This window comes from Anabrus simplex, chromosome 5 (assembly GCF_040414725.1).
Source record: "Anabrus simplex isolate iqAnaSimp1 chromosome 5, ASM4041472v1, whole genome shotgun sequence".
Taxonomy (NCBI): domain Eukaryota; kingdom Metazoa; phylum Arthropoda; class Insecta; order Orthoptera; family Tettigoniidae; genus Anabrus; species Anabrus simplex.
This window is the reverse complement of record NC_090269.1, coordinates 386,407,837-386,426,978: the sequence shown is the minus strand read 5'-3', so window position 1 is coordinate 386,426,978 and position 19,142 is coordinate 386,407,837. Positions and strand designations below refer to the sequence as shown.

Sequence of the window (19,142 nt, the reverse complement as noted above, 5' to 3'; positions counted from 1 at the left end):
TTACTTCAGAGTCAAGTGTGAATTTGATATATGGATCAAGGGAGTTAAGTTGGTTTAAAAAAGTCTGGCCGTTAGTAATTCTTTCATCTAGTATTACAAAGGTGTCATCTACAAATCTAGACCAATGGTACAAACCATCAAGTTTAAATTGTCAAAAATTTTAATGTGTCTTTCCAATTTTAATATTTATTTCTGATATATTAATATTAAATTATTATTAGCTGATGATGTCCCTTAGGGGACGAAACATGTCCTAGATATTAATAAATTATATATTGTATTGAATGCCTTGTAGGACGAGGAAGGCATCCTCAAAGGCTAAGGGAGTAAACCCTGAAAGAAAATCCTCTTATGCGTTAGGCCTAGCAAGTCAGCAGGAGAGTATTGAGTACAGTTGCTTTTCAATAAGAAAAAGAGCCTTGGAAAGAATATTATAGACTGGACTGACACGTCCTCTCAGACAATTGTAAAGTATGATGACCGTAAGGCTGATGATATACAATGTTCTGAAAGGAAACCCCAAATAAAAAAGAGACCCAAATACCGAATTGGAACTATGAACATTCTGTCATTAACTGGAAAGTTAGAAGAACTCCTAGACATGATGGATAGAAGAAAAATATCAATATTGGGATTAAGTGAGACCAAATGGGAACGAATTGGAAGTAAGACACTTCGTGGAGGTTATAAATTATACTGGAGTGGACAGGAGAAGGTAGCGAAAAATGGTGTTGGATTCTTAATTAACGAAAGGACTGATGCTACAGCTGAAGTTATCTGCAAAAGTGATAGAATCATTAAAATGTTCATGAAACTGGAGAACACTAAGCACACCATCATACAGGCTGCAGTGAGGAAGACAAAGAGAAATTTCAGCAAGACCTGGAAGATACAGTTAATGAGGAAAATGTTATTATTATTATTATTGGAGATCTAAATGCGCAAGTTGGGGTAGACAGACTTGGGTACGAGAACATCATTGGTCCACATGGATTTGGACAAAGGAACCCAGAAGGAGAACAACTATTAGATCTGTGCATAAGAAATGATCTTATGATCAAAAATACATTCTTCAAAAAAAAGAGATAGTCACAGAATAACAAGGTACAGTTGGGATGGCCAGTATAGAACATTGATTGACTACGTAATCACAAATAAAGATGGTGGCAGGTACATCACAGATGTAAAGGTCATCCCTAGTGAAAGCATGGACAGTGACCACAGATTGTTGGTAGTAGACTTCAAACATAAGGCAAAAGAAACGCAGAAACTTATTACGAAAAAAACCAAAGGTTAAAACTTGGAAGTTGCTAGAAGTCCAAATAAAGGAAGAATACAAACTAAGGATTCAACAGAGTTTGCCGAAGTGTGAAGTAACCAGTGTTAATGAGAATGGAAGGCCTTCAAAGACACCTTTGTGGGAGAAGCCAAAAACCTATGTGGAGTTACAAGTTCTATCAAAAGAAAAAAGGAGACACCATGGTGGAATGATAGAGTGAAAACAGCGGTGAAAGAAAGAAACCAAATAAAGAAGGCACTGGACAAGGAAAAACAAAAACAGGGACAAGAACGAAAAGAACAAGAAATACAAAGACTTCAAGGAGTATACAGGAACAAGAAACTTGCTGTAAAGAACATTGTAAGGGAAGAAAAAGAGAAGAAATGGAATGAGTTTGCAGACAAACTGGAAGAGGACAGTAGAGGAAATATGAAATTGCTATACAGAGTAGTGAAAAACAAGCGAAGGGATCAAGAGACCATAAAAGCAATAGAACGTGATGATGGAACTCTGGCAGAAGAAGAGGGAGAAATTAAACAAGAACTCAAGATCTATTTCGAAAAGCTGCTGAATGGAGATACAGAAAACATAACAACGGATAGAGGAGAGCCAAGTCGAGGAACCACAACTGAACCACCAATTACATGGCTTGAGGTTGAAAATGCGCTCAAGAGCATGAAGAAAGGAAAGGCAGTGGGCATAGATGAACTAAGTGCAGATATGCTGAAAGCAGCAGGAATTCCAGGAATCCAATGGCTCTACAGACTGCTCAACAAGATATGGGAGGAAAATACTATTCCTGAGGACTGGAAGATGGGCATCATTGTACCTCTGTTCAAGAAAGGAAGCCGACGAAAATGTACTAATTACCGTGGTATCACACTACTGTCTCATGTCCTGAAAATATTGGAAAAAATAATAGAGTCCAGAATCAGAGATATTGTTGAACCAATTTTGGAAGAAGAGCAGTATGGTTTCAGACCAGGAAGGTCAACTACAGACCTTATATTTGCAATTAGGAGGCTAATGGAAAAATACTGGGAGAAGAACAAACCTTTATTTCTAATATTTTTGGACATTGAGAAAGCATACGATAGTGTACCAAGGGAAAGAATTTGGCAATGCATGAAAGAACTTCAAGTGCGAGACAGCCTCATAGACAAAGTGAAAATGTTGTATAGTGGGAACAGAAGCTGTATTCAAGTAGGATGTGGTTTGTCGGACTGGTTTGAAACAAAGAGAGGAGTGCAGCAGGGCAGCTCATTGTCACCACTTCTATTTATTATTGTAATGGATGTAGTAATGAAATCTATTAAAAGGAAAGAACATGGAGATATCAAAGCCTTCACATTTGCAGATGATGTTGTGATCTGGAGTGACTCAGAAGGAGAATTGGTAGAGAGAATACAAAGCTGGAATGAGGAGTTTAAGAAATATGGTTTAAACATCAGCAAGACCAAGACGGTGGTGATGAAAGTGTATGGGGAAGGAGCAGAACCAATAGTCATGTTAAATGAAGCTCAACTGGACAGCGTTCCAGTTTTCAAATACTTGGGTAGCGTTATATCAAATGACAACCTAGCAAAACATGAGGTGAACAATTGAATCAATAAGGCAACACAATTTTACCACCAGGTAAGACACCTGCTGTGGGATGAGCAAATACCCATGAAAACAAAAATGACATTGTACAAGTCCTATTATACACCAATTCTTACATACAGTCTCGAAACCACAACACTGACCAATAGAGATAATTCCAAACTTCAGGCAGCTGAAATGAAATTCCTACGCACTATGATCCAGAAAACCAGGAAAGACAAGATTAGGAATGAGGAAATTAGGGAAGAAGTAGGAATAGATGATTTTCTCCTCAATAAGATTCAGATATCAAGACTGAAGTGGTTTGGTCTCATGAAGAGGATGCCAATAAACAGAACTGCAAGGAAGGAATTTGACAGAAAGGTAGAAGGAAGACGACCCGTGGGAAGGCCACGAAGGAAATGGATAGATTTAGTTAAGAGCGATGTACTGCTGAGAGGTCATGATTGGGACAAGTTGGTGGAGGAAGAATGGTACAAGGACAGGATGAGATGGAGGAGGCTCATATACCACACCCAGGAAACTGGAGATGGTTTAGGATGATGATGATGATGATTGAATAGGCGGACTGCTCAATTATAATATTTAAGTTTATCTTGAATATTCATTGATTGAATGCTAATAAAATCAGGATTAGCACCGTTTGAGATATTGAAAAAAAAAAAAAAAAAAAAAACATCCTACTAGTCAAGGCTAAGTACAGTACTAAATGCCTACTTCCAGCCAGAATATAAGGCAGAAGAAATCCAAGAGGATATCAACCAGGCCTTAAGCAAGATGAATAAGATCAACAACATGATAATAATGGGAGACCTGAACTGCAGGAACAGACGCTCCCACACAGAATGCAAAAGCTGTAATCAGCTACATAGAAAAAGGAGGACTAACTCTGCTATACAAAGGGGAAGAACACACATATTTCGGACCAAAAGGGGCTAGTACAATCCACCTCATGTTCACAAACAGTGACATGACCCACCAGGACATTAGAAGAGACCTCCCAGTGAGGAAACATATACCGATATGCGCCGTCATATATGTAAAAGGCCAACAACAAAGAAACACCTCTAGAAAACAAACAAACAAACCATCAAGGGAAATCGACAAGGACAAACTAAACACAGAAGTGGCAAGAAAAGCATCGAAGGAAATACAAGAAGGGAAAATAAACTAAGCACGTGACACGATCGAATGACATATAAAACAGGCAATAGCCAAAGAAAAAATGAAATAGGAGTATCTCGTACCCAGCCTTTGCGGAAAGAACAGGTTCAGTAAATGGCCCGAAACACAAACTGAATGGAGGCGTACAGTGCTCCAAGATAGTGAAAACTTAAAAACCTAAAGGGCACTAGGCCGGTGAAACAGGGGCTATTCCCAAACTACTGCAGAATTTGTTTTGTTGGCCCTGCTTGCTTTTTAGTAATAAAAATAACGTTTGGAATAAAGAAGGATTTTCAGGCCTTTTGACCATAACACGTTCTTTACATAAGCACTCAGACTCTGCAGAACATATAAAATGCCAGCTAGATTTGAAGACTTGGGAAAAAGACCAAAATACGATTTCTGATGCCCTGAAGGAAAATGCTAGACTGTATATTGTACAGTTCAATGAAAATGTAAGTTTAAATAGGTTTTTCCTTCAGTTGGTAATTGATGCACTGCTCTATTTAAGTAATCAAGAACTAGCTTTTCATAGTCATGATGAAACATTAAATTCAATAAATCATGGTAATTTTAAGGGATTGTTTACATTGCTGGTATCAAGGAGCCCTGCAGAAATACAAAACCAGTATTCTAAGATAAAAAGTGTGTTTAGTGGCAAAGCAAAGAGTATTCAAAATGAGTTAATCGAGTACATTTCAGAATACATAGATGATTTCATAAAAACAGAATTGACGAGTGCTGATTTTTTTCTGTTCAGGTGGACGATACGACAGATATCACACAGGTGTCTCAGTGTTCTGTAATTGTGAGGTTTGTTAATGCTGACGGGGCTATAGTGGAATGTTTCTTAGGTTTCCATGATGTAAGCACTGACAGATCCTCAGATGCTTTGTTTGCTTTATTGGACAAAATTTTGGGACCATTCGATCACGAGCACAAATTACTAGGACAGTGTTACAATGGTGCTAGCGTGATGTCTGGCCATTTAAATGGACTCCAGAGAAAGCTCCTCTTGCAGTATTTATACACTGTTTGGCGCACCGATTAAATTTGGTCTTACAACAGAATTGTAAAACAATATGAAAGTGTCGTGTATTTTTTTTCATCAATTTCTGGAATACCATCCTTTTTCCATCACTCGGCGAAGAAAACTTACGCCATTTCTGCTGTATCAGGGCCACGCATTCCAACCGTGACTCATGTCCGCTGGAGCTCAAACTCAAAATTATTGAGTGTAATTGTGGATGACTGGGAAAAGCTGAAAGAAGTTTTCGAAAATAAAGTTACTAGTGAACAGTCCAGTGACAAATGTATTCTTCTTGCCCGAGGCTTTCTTCACGACATGAAAAGTTTTGAATTCACATTTCTGGCAGTAGGGTTTCATGATCGTTTTTGTTTAACTGATATTCTTTATGATATTTTGCAAAAGAAGTAATTGGATGTGAACTACTGTATGTCAAAAATAAGAACAACATGTGATTTTCTAAGAAACAAGAGGACCGATAAGCATTTTCTAATTATATTTGAAAAGGCCAGCAAAATGACAGATATGCGCCAAACCCTAGAGTACAGCATCCTTACTCAGGATGAATGTGTTCAGATGTATCGAGTTTTATATTTTTAAATTTTGGATAACATTTTGATGGAAATTGATAAGAGATTTCGCGATTGTGAAAAAATTTAATTTGTTTGGTTAGCTGATAACACAAAATTTGAAGAAACAACACGTGCTTTCCTTCTAGCGCTCTTGAAAACGTGCAAAATTTCTTTGGATCTGTGTTTCCCAAGATGCATTGCTTAACAAACAAACACATTATTTTGTATGCCGATGAAAAGTACAGACATGTTTCTACTGAAAAGATGTTCCAAATGCTTCACGAAGATAAAGTCATTTTGACAGACGCTTATAAATTGTTCTCCCTTATTCTGTCTATCTTATCTACCACTGCGTCAGTGGAAAGAAACTTTTCTTGCTTAAAACGTATAAAAACATACCTTAGAAATGCAATTTCAGAAAAGAGACTTTTTTACTTGGGGAATATTGCTATTCAGAAAGAACTACTTCTGCAGTTAATGAACAAACAACCATTCTATGAAGATATTACTGACAAGTTTGCAGCTTTAAAGGACTGGAGGATCGACTTGATGTACCTACAAAAAATAGGTGAGTTCAATTATTAAGAAAAACAATTAATGTAAATATATATTTTCTTTACTGCTATAACTTTTTCGGTTTCTAGCGTCAGTAAACAGCTGTGCATCATAAATGAAAACACAACAAAATGTCCAGCTCTTCCCAAGGGTGCCGCACTTCCATAAATGTTAGTCTCACACATTGTAGAACAAAGGCAGCCACATGGTTGCCGCACTGTGACGTTACAGAGCACTCCAGTCTGTATACATTTCTGGTCATGTGCTGTACCCTCCGCCAGTCACAGGTATGAGGCACGAGTACAAAACAACCAAAAACAACACGTAGTTCCTAAATCTGTCGCTCGAAACCGAACGGGTTATAGCTCTTCACCATAATTTACAGCCACGAGCCGCCACTGTTCTTTTGCCATAGTGATTGGAACCTACTCAAAGGTGCAGTGTTAAAGCAGCGTCTCATAAACATCATATCAGTGGGTGTAGCAGTGGAGTGTTGCTCGACGTAGTATACGGCAAGTTCTAAGGTGGCCGCGCCATCTGAATGTGACACTAGTTGTTCATTGTGATCTTCTTCGTCGTCACTCTGTTCCTCATCAACTCCAGATTCTTTCTCCACCGTAACTACAATTTCTTGGTCTGTTTGTAATTGATCACAGTCAGCTTCCATCCACACGCTAATGTCATTTTCATTGGCTTCCTCACACCCAGGAAGTTTTTGAACAATTTCAAGGAGACTGACATTTGCAGACATTTCCGCTGGACTCTTGATGAATGCGAGACTCGGCCACAATTTCTTCCACGTTTTCCTCATGAACTGCTCACTGACACCCTCCCATGCCTCTGCTGCCCAGTAACCCACGTCCTTAACATTCACGTAAAAGAATTTGTGCGGGAGAAAATCTCGGCACCTAGGTGTCTCAGGAAACCGTAAGAGTAGTTACCGGGACGTAAAAAAACAATAACATTATTATTAAATATTTCCGGTTAATCCGAAAATTTCATAATCCGAAAAGACTCTGGTTCTAATCAGTTCGGATTAACAAGACTTTACTGTATAGCTGTAACACATTTACCATACAAATTTTGTTACATTTGGCAGAATATCATGGGAGAAAAATGGGATTTAAATGTAAAATTACAATTGGCAGGAAAATTAAAGCAAAGTTCATGTGACGTTTTCTTCCTGATTCATTACCTAAAAGTCACCAGTACAATATGTTTCTCCTTCCTTTTCTTTCTTAGCAGCTTATGTACGAATACTGGTAACTCTGGAAGCTTGTTTCTTCTTCTTCTCCTTCTCTTGTTTTTCACAATGCAACTTTTCCTGAGTCAAATTTATGGGGATTGTTGGCTATAAATGCAGGACTTACATGGCTTAAAGTTGATGTGACACTTTCCTGATGAGAACAATCTGATTCCGATAACATTTCATGACCTTCTGTCCCTGGTTTCTTCAATGGAGACTCCTGTTCAGTAATAGGTGATCCCCATCTCTTTCCTGTCAAAAGTTTAGCAATTTGTCACTTAGCTAAGGATAATTTATGCTTATGCATATTGTTTATTCCCTTGGATAAAAGCTATCAATTTTTACAGTAGACTATCTTTCAATAATAATGGTATCTTGAACACAACTACAAGAGGTTACTTGCGCGCGTACTTCACAAAAGTAAACAGACTGGCTACCACCAAAGAACTCACAAAAAAGATTAAACATAGTAGAATAACAAAACTTATAGTTGTTGGCACTATTGTAGTACCATCAGGAATAGCAATACAAGAATACAATGTTGCTCAATGACAGTCGAGTACCGTACTGAAATATTAGTCCGTAACTGGCTTTATAAATTCATTCAGAGATATGGTAGATCTTACACCTGGGTTATGTATAAATGTTTCAGGGGCGGATGGTGGGGGGGAGGGGGGGGGAAGTTGGCCCATCCCATGGATGCGTAATTGCAAAGAAAACATGACAATGACATCATTATCTAACAAAGCAGTTCAGCAGATGCCACGCCAATTTCTGCTTTGTGCAGACTGGCAAACAAAGGATTATTACAGTGATAAATTGTTTGAATTCAACAGATTATGTGACAAGAATCCTTTCAATTTCTGTCATAAAAATATTTGCCAAAATGACCAAAATATTGATTTTTATCTCCCGAGTGTCGCCTTACGAATTTGACCATTCTCGGTCCAAAATGGTGCGTATTGACTATGATACAACTATATAACTCAAAAGGCTCTTAGTGGGCCCGCCCTGTCAATACATTATTACATACATAACACCAGTGCTACTTTACATCAACCGTACATGCAAGAACATACCTGGGGGGGTGAGGTTAGGGGGTAAAACCCCCTCTGAAATAAAAGCGAACTTGACAAATTTAAACTGCGTAGGGCCTATACAGGTTTTGAATTAGCCAACAATAAATTAGAAGTAATATAAAACAAGCATTTACAAAATAAAAAATTGAATTTAACCTATAAAATCTGTGTCATCTGTAAATGTTTCTCTATGAATATAGTTAACAAATTTACTGAAAACATAAATGGCGAGGAAAGTTGGGCATGCAGTTAGGGGTACACAGCTGTGAGCTTGCATCCGGCAGATAGTGGGTTCGAACCCCACTGTCGGCAGCCCTGAAGATGGTTTTCCGTGGTTTCCCACTTTCATACCAGGCAAATACTGGGGCTGTATCATAATTAAGGCCATGGCTGCTTCCTTTCTACTCCTAGTCCTTTCCTATCCCATCGTCGCCATAAAACCTATTTGTGTCGGAGCGACGTAAAGCAAATTAAAAAAAGGAAATATAAATGGAAATTTAAATTTTGGTGAGATATACAGATTGTTTGTTTTTAATATTCTTAATACATTCTGCACCATAACAAATCAATTTCTCTAACATATAGAAATATAAATATTTCCATGTTATTGAGATGCTATAAGACTTTTTAAAATGAATACCGCCTCTAAACATTTTTAATACTTACAGTGAAACATATTGTTACCCCCATTTTTAAGCAAATGACAGAAATCTTTTGAGTCACACTGAACGTACCAGTACTTGTTAAAGCGCATTCTGCCCACCAACTCGCTATGAATTTACCTTTCTACTTCACCCGTTGAGTTGTAAAATGTATTGCTCTAAAACTACAGTATTTCAAAATTTCTTTCTGTAACCCCCTTTGAAAGTAAAACAAAATATTAAAAAATTGTTACTATAGTTTTGGTTCTCAGAAGACACCCCCATCCACAAATCCTAATCCCCTCTGAAAAATATTCTTGGGTACGGCCTTGTGTACATATTTTGAGAAATTCACACATTCTTTTCATCAGGGATCAAAATATTAAAACAACCATACAAACAAAGACCCAAACCAATTACAAATGACCAAGACTTGATATTAACATCTAAAATTAGCTTAAAAATTATAGTCCTCTTGTTATTATTACTATTATCATCTGGGTATTATTCTCCCAAGTTGCTGTAACATCCTTCTTGAATAAAATTGAAATAAGCAACACAAACACCAAAGAAGTGTTGATGTTTTGGTATGTGGTGGTGATTATTGTTTTAAGAGGAAGTATAACTAGGCAATCATCCTCTATATAACACTAATCAGGGGGAAAATATGGAAGGGACGCGACACTTCGAAAAATGAAGATATCGGCCAAAGGAAGACAAGGGCCACGAAGGGTGTGAAAATGAAAGACTCCCTAGCCCTCGCAAACCTAATAGCGTCGGGGTCGGAAAAGAACAAGAGTTGACCAAGGGAGGTCGGATAGGATAGATGAAAGTGAGGAGCCTGGCACAAGTAAGTGGAAGCAATGCCAGGACTCGGCTAACGGCCCCGTGGTTGCCAACCCACGCTCCAAAGTTCAGAGCCCTTGAGACCCCTTTAGTTGCCTCTTACGACAGGCAGGGGATACTGTGGGTGTTATTCTATTTCCCCCAGCCACAGAAGGGTTTTGGTATGTGATACCAATACAAGAGAAATAGTCTTATGGGAATTCAGATGACTAGATGGGGGTGTCTTCTGAGAACCAAAACTATAGTAACAATTTTTTAATATTTTGTTTTACTTTCAAAAGGTTTTACAGAAATAAATTTTGAAATAGTTTTGTTAAAAGCGATCTGATTGGCCAAATTCAGCAGCTGACAAAACAACAACGGTGCGAGATATTGAAATACCTTTTTCAATTTTTTTAAACCAGAATAATCAAATCTCTAATGCTTATATACATGGTTCACGTTGTTTCTGACCACTCAGTACCTCTCTTGCAGCAATTTGTTTGGGATCGTCGTTTCATATGACTGAAATAATAGGTCTATAATAAAGTATTTAATATTTCTTACATGGGATTTAATTAACTTCCTTGTTTTCAACTTCAACTGCGGGGAAATATTTCTGAACGTATCTCACCTGTAACTGCTACGACTTGGGCGGCTCACGACCAGCTGCCGCAGCCACCACCTCGCCGGCGGTCTGGTGGAGTAGCAGTTTGGTCTCCTCCGTGGGAGAGTGCTCCTCCATGGGCGGGGGCGGCGGACAGATGTAGAGATCTCCACAGCAGCCGCCATCCCCGGGAGCGGCCACACAACCCCCCACCACCACCGCCTCCAGCCTTTCCTTGTACTTGTTCTCCACTGTGGCCTCATCTCTAGCGTGCTTCTCGCCGCCAAGCAGATCGTCCAGCAACAGAAGAGGCGATCTGAGGCGGCGGGAGGAACTCGAGCCGTCAGTCTGTTGCTGCTGCTGCAGCCCCACGAACTTGATGGGTAGTGCGTGCGGTTTGGTGCCACACTTGGGCCCTATACCACGTAATGGGGCCGGTGTGGCAGGTGGTGACAGTGGCAGCTTGCTTGGCGAGCAGCCCGAGATCAACTTCTCCGTCTCCGGATCCTCGCGTACGCTTGTCTCGGACTTCTTCAGGATGGACTTGGAGCGCCGGTGCTGCTCCAGCGTTGGACTTGTGCGACTGTCGATGGAGTCCGCTGACAGCGATGATTTGCTACTTCCATTTTTACCTGCCATAAACAGCTAGTATTAGAATACAGTAGTTATTAAGAACGAAAATTGCACACACTGAGAATAAAGCATGTACCCTTGGGGACAAAACATGACGACCTCGCCTCACACCACTACTCTCCGGTGTTTATTAACGGCTTATAGAATTTACTACGTTTCCTGTAGCCGGATTTCCCAAATCGTCTACCTCATTCGCACCAAAAGGGTCAGAGCAAAAATAATTTTTATGGACTTCATTATTTGTCATTTCGATGTAAACTGCCTTGTTTATTTATTATTGTGATAATATTATTAATAATAATCACAAATAATAATGTTATTGGCTTACGTCCCTCTAACTACATTTTTACAGTTTTTGGAGACGCCGAGGTGCCGGAATTTACTCCTGCCTGATGTATTTTAGCACCTTCAAATACCACAGGACTGAGCCAGGATCGAACCTGCCATGTTGGGGTCAGAAGGCCAGCGCCTCAACCGTCTGAGCCACTCAACTCAGCACACTGCACTCAACACGAAGAAAGAGAAAAGACTGAAGAAAGTGGTTTGGCAAATTCTTCACAGCAAACAAGGATCACTTAGAACTCGTTAACTCAGCAGGGTGCAGGGTGTGATTGACAGCTCTCTTCCAGGACCTGAGGCTGTCATCTTTTGTCCTCAAGTATAGTGTGCATTATAGCCTAGACTTTTCCTAAGCATGTGAAAAACAAAAACAAGATAAACATGCACAATACTGTATTTTAGAGTTTAAAAGAAATAAACTAATACACTTTGTCCCTCGAGGGTATTTCTTTTTTTTTTTGCTAGTGGTTTTATGTTGCACTAACACATCGAAGTTATTCGTTGTGATGCAAGGCTAGGAAAGGGCTAGTATTGGGAAGGAAGCAGCCGTGGCTTTAACTAAGCATTTGGAAGCCACGGAAAACCATCTTCAGGGTTACCGACAGCGGGATTCGAGCCCATCATCTTCCGAACGCAAGCTCACAGGTACGTGGAGGGTACACGACATACAGAGGCGTAACCACTGATCTCTATACATGGATCGCTGATGGCAGGTCTCCGCTGCAGGAGAAAGTACGCCAAGTTGAGCGCGCGGTTCGCCATGTTGGCGTACCCAACCTAGAGCTCTCCTTATGGGGAAGCAATGATAATATAGTCAATTTTAAGTCGCAATTAATGGCGCATTGGAATAATTAAAAATATAGAGACATGTTCACTCAAAGCATAAGGACATTGGGATCACTGACACGTCATTCCGAGGTCACTAAATCTCCGGGATAGCAATAAACATGAGTGTATAATAACGGCCGACAAATATTAACTTAGGTGCTGAATACATCCTATTAGCGATCGGTAACACAATACAAGTGAAAACCAGTTTCTGGAAACATTGCTGTAAATTGTATACATGTATGCCATGAAATTATGCATTCTTAAAATGATGTACCTATAAACGTAGCTCACTATACAGGCCTAGATTCGACATTCGTAATCGGTGCTTGATAATGAATTTCTGTTTCCTGTTTCCATGAAATAACGCGCATATTATCAAATTAAAATATCAGTGAAGCAAATGTACACATTTATAAAACCAGCAAATATTCAAAACTTGTCAATATATCACATTACCTGCAGCTTAATTTACTATTACAGACCTCTTTAATTAAATTCAGCTAGCAAAGAGATATTGATAGTCATCATCAGATATAAGTAACACCAGTTAAGAGTCCCAAATACCACGAATTGTATAATGGGATAGCCCCAAACACCCACCACACTTTCCCCTCTCCCACCCATAATTATTACTGATGTAAATAAGGTCTAGAATTCCCCCAGACTTCATTTTCTAAAATTGTTATAAGGTCACGTCAATTATTTCATCGAAACCGTCAGTTTAATTACGAGAAATAAAAAAAAAAAAAAGTAAATTTTTACTTGCAGTTAATGTTCAGTAAAATTGAAAACAGTTGGCTGTACATCACTTCTAAGGTGTACAGTTTGTCCATTTCTATCAAAACAGTCTTCCTCTAAGTGATCCGAGCAGAGAACAGCTGTTTTAGAAGGCTCCCAATTCTCCCGCCTGATACTCCTAATCGATGATCTTAGATGTTCGGGTCTCGAGAAAGGAAACCTACAAAAATTAATTGCCATTTTGCTCCCGGAATATGCGAAATAAGATACAATAAACCTAAAACTCAAAACACTACCCTAGGAAGATTGTTATGTACAGTATAAAACTCCCCGATGAAATGATTTCTCCTTCTACTGATCGGTTCTGTTTGTACATCCATAAGCTGAACACTGCGGTATGTTAATACCCCGTAGAATGTTTCTTCATTCATATTTCAGATAAAAACATCATCATCATCTGTCGGCTTTTTCTCTCGGACACAGCGAGGGATCCCACCTCTACCGCCTCAAGGGCAGTGTCCTGGAGCTTCAGACTCTTGATCGGGGATACAACTGGGGAGAATGACCAGTACCTCGCCCAGGCGGCCTCACCTGCTATGCTGAACAGGGGCCTTGTGAAGGGATGGGAAGATTGGAAGGGATAGGCAAGGAAGAGGGAAGGAAGCGGCCGTGGCCTTATGTTAGGTACCATCCCGGCATTCGCCTGGAGGAGAAGTGGGAAACCACGGAAAACCACTTCCAGGATGGCTGAGGTGGGAATCGAACCCACCTCTACTCAGTTGACCTCCCGAGGCTGAGTGGACCCCGTTCCAGTCCTCATACCACTTTTGAAATTTCGTGGCCGGGAATCGAACCCGGGCCTCCGGGGGTGGCAGCTAATCACGCTAACCACTACACCACAGAGGCGGACTCAGATAAACACATACATATTTAAATTGAATCTTGTAATCCACAAGTATAGGTACTACAAGGCAACGAACCTAAATTCGTAAAATACACTACTATTTACTTTGCAATAACAAAGCACAGAACACTCGTGGAACTACAATCAAGAGGCCTGGCGTCACTGAACTAAGCATAAACAAAGCAAGCGCGCTCCTCGTGGTCTACTGCACCGTGCGCTCACTGCCATCTTACTGCGCCAGTCATCTCCTATTCGGCTTACTGCTACCCAAGCTACCAGCCATCCAGGTATAGAGATCAGTGGGCGTAACGAATATTATATCGTCCCCACAAAGAAATTGTACAAAACCTATATACAACACATATAAATACATGGAGTTTGTCTCATCGGTTGGCGGCAGGCGCGCCCAGCTTATCTGCCTCCCATTGACTCATCACTCCCCGCTCCGCGGCACTTCGCTCACTTTATCCATGCATGACATGGGCTAATTCAAATTAATGCAATTCGTAATTAGTACCACAGTTACCTTTACGTAGCCCGCCATGCTGAGCTCTTCGAAACCCGGTTTCTTGTCTAAGTAGTCTTAGGGATTTTGTAGACATATGTTCTAATCTTTCTGCAATTTCACTTACTTTTTCCTCGATAAGTACACATTTTTTAACACTTCGCTTCTTATCGAGTAAAGAACCACTTCCTCTCAATTTGTTTACGAGTTTTCGTACGGTCTCTCTATGTGGACGGTGTACACCTGGAAATTGTGTTACAAATCGCCTAATGACTTCCCTGCAAGACTCTGTTTTAACATAATTATCGTACGGTACATAAATACCCTTCCCTCTACCGTGCAGACATGTGAAGGCTTTATGAGAATTATAACCCGAAGTAACACTTCACAATTGGAGAACGGTTGGAGCGACAGATCAACACTTAATACACGTTCTAAGCACGGACCTGAACTACGAAGTGCGGGCATTCCCGTGCTGTCGCTGCGCTGTGTAACGGGAAGTGATGAGTCAACGGGATGCAAATAAGCTGGGCACCTACCGGCCAACCGATGAGGGAAACTCAGTGTATAACTACAGCAGATAATTTAATGCAATCTACATCCATTTAAATAATTTACCTTAAAAGTACAAAAAATATAATTATTAATCGTTTTTATTGTGGAAGTGAAATATTTTGCAGGGATTAAAATGCAAATTAAATAAATATATGTTTCTATCTTTTGTTTTTAGATTCTAAAAATTCTATTGTTCTCACATAAGAAACTGTGTCATGCAGCATACTCTCTGGGATGCAAAGGCATTGACGATTTCAATGAAATTCCTGGGTGACACATTTGATGCTAAGGAGGCTGAGTTCACAGAGTCTGTCTTGGGTCATAAAACTTCACAAGCAGTTCTTTTTAAGCTTCGAAAACGATCGTTTTGTGGAAGAAACAGCAACAGGAATAACTGGGTCAAAAATTTGATATTTGGTACTAATTTTCACTGGTATTTTAAATAACAACTTGGCTCAGGTATTTGTGAGAAAGCGTGCCCGTCATGTTACTAGAGACAGCTGTCTTAGATGAACTCATAATTAACCAATACAACCAAATCAAACCCCATGGCCAGGGCGTACTAAGCGACCGCTGCTCATCTCGGACGTCTGCAGATTATAAAGTGTCGTGTGGTCAGCACGACGAATCCTCTAGGCCGTTGTTCTTGGTTTTCTAAACCGGAGTCGCTATCTCACCGTCAGATACATCCTCAATTATAATCACGTAGGCTGAGTGGACATCGAACCAGCCCTCAGATCCAGATAAACTTCCCTGACCGAGCTCGATAGCTGCAGTCGCTTAAGTGCGGGCAGTATCCAGTATTCGGGAGATAGTAGGTTCGAACCCCACTATCGGCAGCCCTGAAAATGGTTTTCCGTGGTTTCCCATTTTCACACCAGGCAAATGCTGGGGCTGTACCTTAATTAAGGCCAGGGCCGCTTCCTTCCCTCTCCTAGCCCTTCCCTGTCCCATCGTCGCCATAAGACCTATCTGTGTCGGTGCGACGTAAAGAAAAAAAAACTTCCCTGACCTGACCGCAAATCGAACCCGGGGCCTCCGGGTAAGAGGCAGACACGCTAAACCGCGGGGCTGGCTCTTAGACTTAACACAATTACAGTAATTTGCAGGCAGGTGCACCTTACCAACAATTATTCATCAAACGCACTATAAAGAGAAATTTTCCATCCGTCCGTCCGTCCGTCCGTCCGTCCGTCCGTCCATCCGTCCGTCCGTCCATCCATCCATCCTGATCTGCATTTGGGCATTCGCCCATGTGGCAGATTTCCTAGTTATTGTTTTCCTAGCCTTTTATTGAATGATTTCACAGAAATTGGGAATTTATTGAACATCTCCCTTGGTAAGTTATTCCAATACCTAACTCCCCTTCCTATAAACGAATATTTGCCCCAATTTGTCCTCTTGAATTCCAAATTTATCTTTATATTGTGATCTTTCCTATTTTTAAAGACACCACTTAAACTTATTCGTCTACTAATGCCATTCCATGCCATCACTGACAGGTCTGATCATACGACTTAGTCGAGCAGCTCGTCTCCTTTATCCCAAGTCTTCCCAGCCCAATTTTGTAAAGTTTGGGCTGGGAAGATTTGGGAGAAAGAAGACGAACACATCGCGATGCCACCTTTCTCGCACAGAGTGGCATTCAGGCAAAGTTATTTAAGTTATTCATTTATTTACTTTTTCTGGGGAAGTCTGCGAACCCCTTAAGCATTGCAGGCCTTGCGAACACTAACGTTACGCCACTGACGATATATTAGGTGTTCAAGGGAAATGAGAGGCACTCTGACTCATTGGCTGTATGGTCAGCGTTGAAGCCTTAGGTTCAAAGGGTCCCGGGTTCGATTCCCGGCCGGCTCGGGGATTTTAATTTTCTGACCCGGGGACTGGGTGTTTATGTTTGTCCCAACACTTTCCTCTTCATATTCAGACAACACACTACACTACCAACCGCGACAGAAACATGCAATAGTGATTACATGTCTTCATATAGAGTTGGCGTTACGAAGGGTTTCCTGCCGTAAAACAGGGCTAAATACACATGTGCTACACAGTTCGCACTCGCGACCCCATGGATGCGGGAAAAGCGGTAAATGAAGAAGTAAAACGAGGAAATTGGAGGCAAAGTTCTCATTGTCTTTCTACCAGATTCCTCTATTATTATTATTATCATTATTATTATTATTATTATTATTATTATTATTATTATTATTATTATTCTCCTTTTGCCATTTTTTCCTAGCTGATTTTCCTGGGTGTGGAACCTCTGACAATAGTTCGACCTCCACGATATAGCAACTCCGATAAAGGAAACACAAATTCGGAAAACTTAATGATGGTAGCAAACTTGTTGTGTTTGATATATTAATAAAAAAAAAAAAAAAAAAAAAAAAAAAAACACTTTCTGATGGTTATCCTCGTACTACTACTAAAATGTTTTCTTTCCGTACCCTGATAGGTTCGTTCACGGCGGGCCTCCTAGGTGGCGACGCCCTCTCTCAGGCCAGGAGATATGTTGCGGTGATTTAAGGCGCGGAGAAGTGAGAAGGGAGCGGTCGCGGCCTATCAGAGGAACTGCCCAGGTATTCCCCTCAAGAGAATGGAAAACCACGGAAAACCATTTTAAGGCCAGCCGGCGGTGGGTCCAGCCCAGCACCTCTCGAATGCAGAGCTGTAGAGCCACGGTAATCCTTGGCCGAAGCTACTCTGCTCGGCGCTGTCCTCTTTCTACTACTAAAACAATGTTTTCATTACTTTCCTGAAGTGGGGGAGGTGGGCCTCTTAGACGGTAACGCCGTCGGCCAGGCCGGGAGATTTGTTACGGTGAAGGAGATACTCGGAGAAGGTGAGGGGTTGGCGGCCGTGGCCTATACTAGGAGCTGTCCCGGCATTTGCCGCAGTGCAAGAGAATGGAAAACCATTCTCAGGACAGCCGACGGTTGAGGCCGGCCCTGTTCCGTCTCTCGTCTCCTCTGCTCGGTTGGCTGGTCAGAGTGCAGAGCTGTTGGAACACGGACCAGCTGTGGTCGCTTGTGGGCCGAGACCCACTCAGCATCTACCGATCTTGTCCTCTTATATGGCTCCAGCTCTTCTTGGAAGGCACTGTGCTGAGTGCTCTAGAGCGTCAGGCCTTACATTACAGCATCTGCCATATTTTCTTAGTTTTATTGAATATAAATTACATATACAATCCAAAAGTAATGCCAGTTTTAGAGTATCCTGTTAGTTGTGACCCTAAGAAATACATTTTTAAAGGTAATTGCCTGCCAAATGCGTCCCTCCGCTATCAAGATACATGCGGCATGTGCTTGTGCTAGACTAGCCTATGTTATTCTTCTCGCATGCCCACAACAGGGTTGGGCACGATGAGCACCGAGGAATAAATAACCGGAAAACACAACATATACTCAGGCAGGAAGATATCGAAAAATAAAAACAAAACACAAATCAGTAGAAGCTGCAATCAACCACAGGTAACGGGCCGATAAATAAATTCTCACCTATCATAGTTTGCGCGGACCGGGTCGAAAATGACCAGAGCCAAAAGTCATGAGCTGAAATCGAGCCTTGAAATCAAAAGGGTAAAATTTAAAAGGCTACCCCTCCTACTCCTAGAATAATAACGCAGAGTAGGATACAAAGAGTTTATTAAATAAACATTAGATCAAAATAATATCAATAGCCACACGACAATCAGGAACAAATAAATGAAATAAATCCGGCCCTGATGGAATCAATACATAGGCCTAGCGTCGTGCTTACCTATAACATGATCCAGCCAACAGGTTCAACCAGCGTAAATAAAAATGTACGAAATATAGGGAAAGAAACTGTTACCTTGGGAACAAAATAGCCTAGTTGCAGACCTCGGCCCAAAGCAATATATCATTTGATATCCATGTCAGCAGGACGAGTATTTACAGATCGCGACACACGGTCGTAAAAATGAAACGCAACTCGCAACAATGGTTTCCAACGAACTTCAACAAAAGACGGAAACATAAAATATGGCCGGACCAACGATAAAAAAAGAAAAAAAG

The 19,142-nt window shown here is 40.7% G+C and overlaps 1 protein-coding gene across 1 annotated transcript in view; it reads right to left on the bottom strand.

The window, feature by feature from the left end:
* Shab (Shaker cognate b) overlaps nt 1-19,142 on the bottom strand; it is a 260,638-nt gene that overhangs the window by 39,012 nt on the left and 202,484 nt on the right. The window contains exon 6 of the mRNA XM_067148672.2: nt 10,625-11,229. Coding sequence (XP_067004773.2) covers nt 10,634-11,229 — 596 coding nt within the window. The 3' untranslated portion in view covers nt 10,625-10,633. The remainder of the gene's footprint in view (nt 1-10,624; nt 11,230-19,142) is intronic.